Source organism: Eumetopias jubatus, unplaced genomic scaffold (assembly GCF_037043125.1).
Source record: "Eumetopias jubatus isolate StellerSeaLion01/CBP00866 unplaced genomic scaffold, mEumJub1_p1.0 scaffold_8, whole genome shotgun sequence".
NCBI classification, from domain to species: Eukaryota; Metazoa; Chordata; class Mammalia; order Carnivora; family Otariidae; genus Eumetopias; species Eumetopias jubatus.
In genome coordinates, this window is record NW_028274814.1 from 85,137,335 (window position 1) to 85,148,769 (window position 11,435).

At 48.9% G+C, this 11,435-nt stretch overlaps 1 protein-coding gene across 1 annotated transcript; it reads right to left on the minus strand.

The window, feature by feature from the left end:
* Positions 1-4,307: 4,307 nt before the first annotated feature.
* On the minus strand, positions 4,308-10,958 carry TAC3 (tachykinin precursor 3). The gene is made up of 6 exons (XM_088025623.1): positions 10,845-10,958; positions 7,771-7,879; positions 7,550-7,579; positions 7,002-7,055; positions 6,537-6,611; positions 4,308-4,381 (listed from the first exon to the last, which is right to left on the minus strand). The coding sequence occupies exons 1-5, from the start codon at positions 10,956-10,958 to the stop codon at positions 6,538-6,540; spliced, it is 381 nt and encodes a 126-aa protein (XP_087881749.1). The 3' UTR covers positions 4,308-4,381; position 6,537.
* Between the last annotated feature and the right edge of the window lie 477 nt (positions 10,959-11,435).

Consider the following 11,435-nt stretch of genomic DNA (forward strand, 5'->3'; position numbering starts at 1 on the left):
AACTGGCTCCCACCCCCAATATCTTCTTTTGTCTTTAGCTGGAGATGGTATTTAAGGCGGAGGCTGAGGCCATTTTAGAGAGTTACTCAGTTGTCCTGAGCTTCTCCCATGTATATAGGAAGTATACTTGTTACTAAACTTCTGTTTGTTTTTCTCCTGTTAATCTGTCTTTTACTATAGCGTGGTCACAGCCAAAGAACTTAGAAGGGTAGAGAGGGGGCACCTGGGTGGCTCAGTCAGTTAAGCGTGTGACTCTTGGTTTCGGTTTTGGCTCTGGTCATGATCTCAGAGTTCTGGGATCCAGCCCCACATAGGGCTCCACGCTCATGATCGGGGAGTCTGCTTGAGATTCTCTCTCTCCCTCTCCCTCTACTCCTCCCCCGACTCATGCTCTCTCTCTCTCTCTCTCAAACAAATAAATACATCTAAAAAAAAAAGAAAGAAGAAGTGTAGGGGCGCCTGGGTGGCTCAGTTGGTTCATGCTCAGTGGGAAGACTGCTTCTCCCTCTTCCTCTGCCTGCCGCTCCCCCTGCTTGTGCTCCTTCCCTCTCTCTCTCTCTCTCTCTCTCTGTCAAATTAATTAATTAATTTAAAAAAAGAAGGGTAGAGGGAAAATTATTTTCCCCCCTTGCATTGCCAACTGTTTCTAGAGCTCAATTGTGCTGCTTCTCCCCACGCTTCTCCCTTAGCACTGCAGTGAACCTCCAAATCCTCTCCTCAGATGCTCCCGCCCAAGGATTGTCATCAAACCACAACTACGTGCCCTGCCTGCCACCCCACCAGCACCACGGCCACCAAAGACATTAGAAGTCGTGGTCACTACACTCTCCCTCCTCAATCATAGGAACCCCTCAGGCTCTGGGACCTTTCTATTTCAGCCTCTCTCCCATCACATTCTGTCCACTCCCAGATGATAGAAGGCGGCCAGGCACGAACCCTCAAGGCAGACACACGGTATAGTCCAGTAACTCCTCGATGGATGGATGAATGGGAAGAAGACACGCAGGATATTGCCAACTGATCTAAGACAGTTTGCCTGTTCAGCAACCCTCAGTTAGCTTGATACATTTGGGAGATTGTGAGTCCCTGGTTCCACAACCCCACTAACTGGTGGGAGATTATAGCAAAAGCAAGCATTCCAATCATGTAGTATTTATTAGCCAGGAAATACAAAAACAGCCATATGACCTTTTTGTGGTTTGAGGGGCAGGTGATCTCACTTAGCTGTCTCATGAAAGGGTCATGATACATGTTCCAATGGCAGGCCCAAATCCTCCAGTTGGACAAAGTGACAAGGGTGTCCCGAAGTGGAACCTCACGTAACCGATAGACTCCAAACCTCCAGCATGACTCTGAGACGTCAGGCTGCAAGAGTCGTGGGCCTCTTCAAGCTTCCTAACCAACTGTCTTAATCATCTCTGGAGTGCTGACCCCACTACATGTATTTCATGTGCTAAGAAAACCCCCTAAAGGTGTAGATTAAAGTTTAAATTGTTTATACGTGTGATATGGTGATGTTGTGATTTACAATAAGAAATATATATTTGGTCTTCATCCCCATTTCTGGCAAAGAGCTGCTAAAACTATTGAAACGTCCTAAGTGATGAATATCATAAAAGTGTCCTTCGTTATGTTATTGGGCGGCTTTGGGGCAGCACGTAAGGATGAGGGCTGGAGGTTGAATCAATTGCCAACGGCCAGTGATGTAATCAATCACAACTATGTCATGAAGCCTCCATAAAAAGCCAAAAGGACGGGGTTCCGAGAGTTTTCTGGGTTGATGAACACATGCGGGGTCAGGGAGAGGAGAGTGGTGCACTCAGAGAGAACGTGGACGCTCCACGCCCCTTTGCCTGTGCCTTGCCCTATGCATCCCTTCCATCTGCCTGTTCTGGAGTTGTGTCCTTTTATAATAAACTGGCAATCTAGTAAGTAAACAGGTTTCCTGAGTTCTGTGAGCCACTCTAGCGAATTCATCAAACCTAAGGGGGGAGTCATGGGAACCTCCAGTCTGTAGCCAATCAGAAGTACGGGGAACAACCCGGACTTGAAGTGGCATCTGAAGTGTGAGGGGCAGTCTTGCAAGACTGAGCCCTTACCCTGTGGAGTCTGATCTAATCTCTGGGGAGATAGGGTAACAGCATTGCTTGTTGACGTAGCCAAACCACCCTTCCACACACATTACAATTCGTCTAGAACCTCTAAGACTGAAGTCTTTTTTATTGTTATTATTAACATATAATGTATTATTTGTTTCAGGGGTACAGGCTGTGAAGACTGAATTTTTTTTAAAGTAAATCACCATGCAGGGCTCCTGGGTGGCTCAGTTGTCTGACTTTGGCTCAGGTCCTGGTCTCAAGGCCCTGGGATCAAGGCCCTGCCTTCACATCCTGCTCCTTGCTCAGCGGGAGGTCTGCTTCTCCCTCTCCCTCTTCCTCTTGTGTGCACATGCACACGTGTGCTCTCTCTCTCTCAAATAAATAAAATATTTTAAATAAATAAAGTAAAACGCCATGCAATCCCAGTAACACACACACACACACACACACACACACACACACAAAGCTAAATGGAGAAGGGCCAGAAATTCCGTCAAGGTCTTGTTGGCCAGGTCTCCTTAGGCACCAACCTCTTTACAACACGAAGAGGAGAGCCAGGATTCCTTGACACATTCTTCAAGTACAAAAACAGGAATGCGGCTTAAAATTTGACTTCATTTTTCCTGGAAGCCCCAGGACTGCAATTTTTGTCGGTCCCACCAGAGAGCAACCTTTCTGCATTTATGCTCCTACTTGGCAAAGCACTTGAGTCATCTCAGCCCACACGCCCATCTCCCAAGTCTGAGCAGAACCAACTCTTGAAGCTTTCATGACCCAAATAAATTCCCCAGACTCTGCAAAAGTTACCCCACTTTAAAACCCTCTAGATAGATAATTTTGAAAAGCCAATGTGATGACTCACTGAAGAAAGGCTTGAGTCTCGGGTAAGAACATTCTTTGACCTCTAGCAATAACCCTGACCCAAGGGACACTGAGTTGAGCTTTCTCTCCTCCCCCATCCCCACTGTACAGCTGTGGGTCCAAAGTTGCCCCATGCACGTTCTGGGAAGAGAGAACTTTCACTGGGGTGAAGGACCTGTGGGAAGCCACCTCTGGCTCCATGGTGCTGTCTCTACACTGTATTGGGAGAGTGGAATGTTGACATTGAATCAGGGCAGTTCAGGGGCATGGCCAGGCTCTGCACCCGGCTAAACAAAGGAATCCGAAGATTTCCCAGGCTGTTCCCTTAGGATACAGAACACCCCTTGGGATCCCTGGGCTATGATAGTTGGCACATCAGATAAATAAAAGACACTCACACATCTCATTTCAGTGTCTTACATATTCTGTGGACTGCTAGACCTAGTATGAGCGACATTGTAGAGGAATTTGAAACAAATGTTTTCCCTTTAATGTAACTAAGATGGCCAGTTAACACTGAAGATATTTGCTCCCTTCTTGGTCTGTGCAGTAACTTCCCCATCCATGCCCCATCCTAGCAAGACCAAGTCGTGTTTGCTTGTCCACAGCCCTGCTACACCGTAAACAGTGTATATGGGTCACCATCTCGTTCCATGTCCTGTTAGAGGACCCCTACGTGACATTTGCAGACAGAGAAATGGTACAGCTCTATAGATTCGTCCTCATCTGTGGCTGGGTCCTTGCACAGCCCTGCCTCCCACCCCCCACCCTTCTCTAAATAGAGTCAGATTCAGGGATTGATGTCTCCTAGGCTCATCCACGAAATACAGACAAGCCATTCAGAATAGGTTTTTCCTTTATCTGAAGCTAGTCTGTGAAAGTCTTTGAGTATTAGAAGCCATCTCCCAGATTCATTCATTTATTTTTAAATTACTAAATAAATCTTCCAATACTAATTATATGACTAAGGCACTGTTGGGAAAATCAATATGTGTACAAAATAAAGATGCTTCCATTGATATATGATACATGTATGTGCGCATATCATGTATGTGTGTATGATGTAGCTGGAAGAGTTAAGGAAGAGAATCCCCCAACCCCGCGAGCAATTAAACCAATACAACACTCTAGGTCGTGTGTGAAAATCCTTTATTGTTGAGGAGTAGAAAGAGACGTCTTATTTTTAACAGAGGACACTCCAGAAACCCCAGGGGAATCTATAGTCAATGCCCAAGGGGACTGAGGATGCTCACTCTGCAGCTTCTACATCACGGTGGGGTAGAGGGATGGGGAAGGAGTCAAAGTGCAACAGTGATACAAGGATGGGGGAGAGAAAGGAGAATAGGAGCACATGCAGCTGGGGGTTGGGAGGGGGTGACAGGTGTCTTCACAATGCAGCCCAGGGATCCAGAAGCAGAGTGCTAAGGACCAAAAAAAAAAAAAAATGAAATCATATCTTCTGTCTCATAAAACTCCCACCAACCACCGGCTGGGGAAGCAGGGGTATGTGTGTTTGGGGGGGTATGTAAGGGAGGAAGAAAGAGAATAGAAGTCTTAGCCCTCAGCTTTCTGTGTAGCCTTTGAACTAGAGGACTGGACCCTTCTACCTGCAGGAGAGTGCCCCTTCCCGGTTGCATGTTTACCATGCTACTTAAAGACACTCATAGGCAAGGTCTGTGGTCCATGTAGGAGGATGTAGTGACAGGGTTCCTATCATCCTCGCATCCCCATGAGTCAGGCACGCACACAACCCCATTCAATGTGCCCTGATGCTAATGCTCCCCCAGGCTCACCCATGCCCTCCTCCTCTTTCCAGAAACCTCCCAGAGGAAGCACAGGCCCAGGGATCACTTCCTTTGTTAGCAGATTCACATGAATGAAATAAGATGACCCAATGATCTGTGTTGATCCATCTCGTGTAATCTCCTTTAAATGCCAGCCCCCAGGGACTTTATGTGCTGTTCTCCCTGGCACCTAACAGGTTGAGAATGCTCCATCAGTGGTGAGATTATGAAGGCTGCAATTATGCGACTGGCCCCTCTGAAAGAGCCTGGCTTCACCAGCGAGCATTAAAAGTAGATTTCCACAATGCACTTGTTTCCACCATTTGTATAAAATACTATGGCAAAATTGCACTGTAATTATCTTTATGGCCGATGCATAACGCTGGGGGAGAGTATGTCATCCAGATAAAGCTGCCCGTATAATTATCTGGCGGTCGGCAGGACTGAAATAACCATCTAATGAGAGCAAAATGATACGGTAAGTACCATGTAATCAGCGAGTTATGGTTATTACGGCTCTTTGTGCCCTCTCACCCAACACTGAATGGGGGGCTAGACCTAGTGTCCGGGCCCAGGGAGCCATGCACAGGTGGCTTCATCGAGAGCCATCGAGAACTCTTGCTCCTTTGGTCTCCCCTGAGACCAATGACTGTGGGTAACGGGGACACAGGGAGAGGGGCAGGAGTCTCTCCCTGGTAACATAGGCTTCCCAACCTCTCTCTTTATCTCCCCCCACACTGTCTTTCTTCAGAAGCTAATGCAAAGAAAACCATCCATTGGGCTGCTATTGCTATGTGGGGGAAGATGGGGTTGAGATGGAAGTTTCCATGTTTTGACTAGACGCTTCCCTGGGGACTCTCATACTCGCATACCAAGCGAGAGATCTGTCAGCCCACTCAAGCCCGGGGTCCAGCCCAGACAGCTCTAAAGCAGACGGACCAGAGCCAGCCAGGGGGAACACCACAATAATCATAACACAGCCAACACACAGCACTATACTATGTGCCAGGCACTGTTCCAAACACTACCTAAGCTCCATCCTCAAAACCACAACCGTGCAAAATAATATTATCACCCCCATTTTTCAGATGAGAAACTGAGGCACAGAAGGGTTATGTAACTTGGCCAAGGGGACACAGCCAGTGAGCTGCAGATCCAGGATTCAAACTTGGGCTATGCTCTTAGCCATTATGCTACACAGAGCAACTAAGATAATGGTTTCTAGTTACTCCCCATTAAATTTCAGAGTCCCTTGCGTTTCTTCCTAAATCACCCTTGTGAAGAATTACACACTAGACCCAGTCACCTGAGATTCTGAATGATGAGTGGTTTTTGCCTACCTAGGATGCAGAACACTTCACCTGAGTTGGACGTGGTGCCTGCAATTATCAGATGATGGTCCCTCCATCTTGTATACAGATAATGAGAGAACAGAACCCGAATGACAGAAGTTGACCATCAGAGAAGCCACAGGGGAAACCCCTCATTCCCCATGTCCCACCACCCATGCCTGCTCAAGAGTCAGCCGGGGTCCATGATACTGGGGAAAGAGATGGAAAGTGGGGTATGTGTGCGTGCATGTGTGTGCATGTGTGCACGTGTTCTTACAGACAAGTATGCACCTCTGAGTGATGGTGTGTTTGATCAACAGTGTGCTGGGCACTGACAGTGCATTTTAGGGCAAATTTATGAATATTAATGCCTGTAGCATCAGAGGAAATGCCTCTTTGGCAGCCCCCCCACACACACACACACCGAGTCCCCTCTCCTCTTCCTAACCAACAATCCTTACCTCATTCCACACTGGGGGGATACTTGAGGGTGCCAAAGCTGGGGACATTCTCTTGGTTTACATCAATAGAAGTGTCTGGGGTAAAGTAAACAGTGTAGTTAGGAGGGATTTTTCTGAATGTGACCTTCACCCTGACCCAACAGCAAAGCGCTAGCCATTAAGGGCAGTGTTGGAAGACAGAGTTGGGAAGAAAAGGCACACTGTGTTTGGGAGACGGGGAGGAAGGACAGCCCCCCCGACTCCTTCCCAGCTACAGCAGGACTATCTTATAAAGGTCTCCCCATTGTGTTCCCCGGGAGAGCTGGACTGTGGATCCAACCTGACTGGGTAGAAGGGCCGAAAAACCCTCACTATAGCTAAGAGAAGTCCTGCCTTTCCCTCTGGTGACAAATATGAGGCCCTTGACTTCTGCCATATCTTTGCTAGTACCCTAAACCCTCCCACTGTACCTCCACACACTCCTACCTGGCTGGATGTTCCTCTTGCCCATAAGTCCCACAAAGAAGTCATGCATGTCACCTGTAGAAAAAAGGCCAACATTGCCAACAGTGATCATGGGGGTGGTGGGGGGATGGGGATGCATTCCCCTAGACATGTGTCAAGACTTCTGAATTTGGGTTTCTGGTCTTTGGTTCTTTATCATGCCACAGCTTGACTCCCCAGTTAGCAGGCTGTCCCCTAAGCCTACACTCTCTGCCCACCTCTCCCTCCTCCACATTTCAAGAATTCTCTGCTCCCACAGATGCCTGGCTTAGAATCTTCACAGCCCCCAAGAGATTCTCTTGGTTCCCAGTGACCAGCTGATGGAGGGAGAGTCCATCGTGCTCCTCACACCTGTTTCCTCCTGGTTCCCAGTGACCCCTCACGCCCAGGAAAGTCTGGTTGAGCAGTTATAGCTGGCATATTGTTTGGGCCAGCTGAGATGAGGCCAGCCAGAATAGTCACTGAAACCCATGCCCATGGAACTGTAGCATGTGGTCAGCAGAGACAGGGAGGGAGAAGACGCTACTCACGTTTCTGGAGAAGTGGCGATTCCTTAGGATCTGTGAAAACAAGAACAGTGTGTCAGTGGGGAATGGAATCTGGAAAGTGACAGTCAGAAGAGGTTCAGAGCACAACCCTCAATTATTCACCAAGCCATCTCCAGTCTCCGTCCCACCCGAAGGCTCCTCCCAAGCCTATTTAATCATCAGAATCCTGCCCCCCACCCCCTCTCCCCAGGGCTGCTTCCTACCCACGCTAGCCTTGCTCAGCATTTTGAGCAATCCATCCAGAGAGACTGAGCGGCCATCATAGAGTTTCCGGAGCAAGGACGAGGGCAACTCGTAGAGGTCCGAGTCCTTCTAAGGGACAGAAACAAAGAGGGCTGAGGCAGGAGGCTCAAACCTAATCCACTGGCCCCTCCGCACAAAGGACAGCCTCTTCTCGAGCCCATCACAGCTGAACCTGACATCCTGTATCTTTTGGAATTTCTTCTGGTCTATACTGGAAGAGAAGTGGGTTCTCAAAGTGTGGTCCATGGATCAGGAGCATCACTGCTGGAGACTTGTTAGAAATACAATATCTCACTCTCAGTCCTACCCCAGACCTACTGAGACATCCTGCATTGTAACCAGGCCCCCAGCTGATTGGTATGCATGGCAAGATTTGAGAAGCCCTGGAAAAGGGAGGACCTTGGGCATCCCTGGAGGCAGACGAACTGTCCTGGTTGGCCTGGGACTGAGTGCTTTCCTGGGATGTGGGGTTTTCAGGGCTTAAGCTGGTGGTCCTGGGAACACTGGGACAGTTGGTCACTATATCTCCCAGGCTCAAAGGGGACTGTCTCTCGGGGCTCTCTCCCAACTACTGCCACCTCTCAGTGAGAAGGGCCCTTGGTTCTGTTCTCCTTGGCACGTCAGGGACCAGTTCGCCCCAGGATATGATTGCCCCACTAGGTGAGTGAGCCATGAATTCCAAGAAAGGCCCATCACTCAGAGCAGGTGTCCTCTGTACTCCCTGATGGAGTCACAGACAGGCCTCGGTCCTTGGGATGGGTGTAGGTAGGCAGCCAGTGCTCAGTGGCAATCCTGAAATCCCCCTACCCTGTGCCATGTTTGTGGTGAATGTTTGTCTCCCTATGGTTCCCACAACCTCTCTTTTCTTCTCCATAGGTTTCTGCCTCTGGTTGTCTCTCCCTCTCTCCTTTCTATACTGAATTTGGAATTTTTGGAAGACGGCGTGTTCAGAATGACTCCTCTTCTCCCCTACAAATGAACCCCATTCTGGACCTGATCCCAGGCAGGGGCCCTTCATTGCCTTGGTGATTTTTCTTTTAGCAACTTGGGCACAGCAGATGGTTGGTGGGCACACACCACACAGCCAGTTAATTGCAGGTGCAGAGAGACAATGACAATGATCATGTTTGGGGAGTCTCACCTTGAGTCTCAGCGGCCCCTCTCTCTCTCGACGAGCCCAGATGTCCTTGGGCTGCTGAGCACACACAGAGCACATTCACATGGGATGCACCCCTACACATAACAACCCGGTTGCCTAGGGACACATATATCCTACCCTCGCCTCACCCCAATTTCCCTCTTCCTCACAGACCATCGGGGAGAAGGGGTGGGATGGCAATCTCTCCCTTTCATTGACCAAGAGGTAAACGTCTTGAAGCAAGCTTGTCTTAGACAAATTTTTCCAGGGTGCCTGGGTGGCTCAGTTGGTTGGGCGACTGCCTTCGGCTCGGGTCGTGATCCTGGAGTCCCGGGATCGAGTCCCGCATCGGGCTCCCTGCTCGGCAGGGAGTCTGCTTCTCTCTCTGACCCTCTTGGATCTCGTGTGCGCGCTCTCTCTCTCTCTCTCTCAAATAAATAAATAAAACCCTTTAAAAAAAAAAAAAAGAAAAAGTTTTCCAGGTATTCTGACTATCTCCAATTGGAACTTTTGGCTCCAAACATAGTGTCCAGCCCATATTCGGCACTCCTTGTGTATTTTTTGTATTTTTTAAAAGATTTTATTTTTAAGTAATCTCTACACCCAATGTGGGGCTCGAACTCACAACCCCGAGATTAAGAGTTGCATGCTCTACCGACAGAGTCAGCTGGGCGCCCTGATTTTTTCTATTTTTTTAAGATTTTATTTATTTATTTGACAGAGAGAGAGGGAACACAAGCAGGGGGAGTGGGAGAGGGAGAAGCAGGCTTCCCACTGAGCAGGGAGCCTGACACAGGGCTCGATCACAAGACCCTGGGGATCATGACCTGAGCCGAAGGTTAGGAGCTTAACCGACTGAGCCCCCCAGGTGTACCTATTTTTTCTATTTTTGAAGAGATTCTGGTCTTTTGGATCTGGTATAACGGCCACCACCTGCAAGGCTGCTAGCCTATCGTGCCTTGGGACACGTATGGATGAAGACTGATTTCTCTCTTTGCCCTGCGCATGGCTTCCTAGGCAGCCACTTTTCCCAAATTGTTCAAATATTCTACCCGCCTCTTGTAATGAGATGCTAAACAGATCTGAGCTGGAGAGGGAGTTAGACTTCACACAATGAATTTGTAATAAGTTCCATCAATAATCATCTTAAAAGCATGTGTACTAATGTAATTGCTGTCATTTCAAAACCCTGAAAAGACTTCCTCCCTGCTCTCCCCCTGTACCCCATCACTGACAGCTCCCGTTCTTTTTCATAGAGAAAGTTTGGAAATCTGAGCTCAGTCTGTGTTGTGGGGATTTTGCCCCCTATCCTGAGTAAGCAGAGGCTAAAGTGGGGGCAAGAGAAAGGAAAGAAAGGATTGGGGTCTTAGGAGAACCTAATGTTACTGGGGGTGGATGAGCAGGGGATAATGGAATTTATTTGAATTTTGAAAACAAAATAATATACATAACTGATAGGTAAAATAGCATACAAATGACCATTTGGGAGAGAACTTCCGACTGCATGTCATCCTATCCAGGGGTTGGAGAGGATCTGCCCCCCTGCAAAAGGACAGAAACTGAGCAGGACCACCCTAGCTTACCCCTCCAGGATCCAACCCCCCAAGGCACCGGTCAATCAACCAACCGCACAACATACTAGTAGGGCACTTTTTAGGTACAGGGTTATCAAAGACACTCAGAGGGACCGAGACACTTATGCACATACCTAGAGACAGTGAGAACATGAGACCACCAGAGAGGCAGGGAAACCCACCCTCTGATGGATCACCCAGCTAACTCCCAGTGTGCCCATCCCACCTTCCGCTCAACTGCTGTGGAACAGGCAGAGTGTCGGCTCTTGTGATGTAGCCCAGTGCCCCACCAGGGCGGGCTCAGCTAGACGGGGTGCCTTACCTTGTTGTGGCCCCCACCAGGCACCACCTGCTCCTGTGAGTCCTCACAGACAGCCCCAAAACTGTAAGCCAGGCTGATGGCCAGAATGGCTGCAAACAGCAGGGCCCTCCGCATGGTGCCTAGGAGGGCAGAGAGACAGGACAGAAACCAGGGGAGAAGGATACAACACGCGTGCAGATGCAGGAGACATTCTGTGACCCGCAGCCTGTCTTGACCCTGCTTCCCCAGCCCCCAACTCTCCCATCTAAGCGCTGGTCCGGGGAGAGTATCTCTGGGCAGGATGGCCAGCCCTTGGGCTCAGCATCCCTGCTCCCCCATCACACATCTCCCCACACTGAGCACCTAGCAATGAGCAATGTTGCAATAGTGCCAGACTAGTCCCCACAAGAGGATGATAGATTCGTAGGAAATGCACAGGTCTGCCTTCTTAGCTTAAGGAGGGATCCTGGATTCTAGTTTCCAGCACTAGATAACCCAAGACTTAGGCACAACTTTCTAATATTGGAAGAATCAGTCTGAACCCACGGGCTCCAAACATTACTGGTTCTCAACCCCTATGAGCGCTTTCTGCTTCCCTTTCCCGTACCCTGC

Coding starts and splice junctions, on each gene's coding strand:
- TAC3 (XM_088025623.1), bottom strand. CDS start 10,958: ATGCGGAGGGCCCTGCTGTTTGCAGCCATTCTGGCCATCAGCCTGGCT. Junction 7,880..10,844: donor CTGGTGGGGGCCACAACAAG/GTAAGGCACCCC, acceptor TCTGTCCCTTAG/AAGGACTCGGACCTCTACGA. Junction 7,580..7,770: donor GCTGAGCAAGGCTAGCGTGG/GTAGGAAGCAGC, acceptor TTGTTTTCACAG/ATCCTAAGGAATCGCCACTT.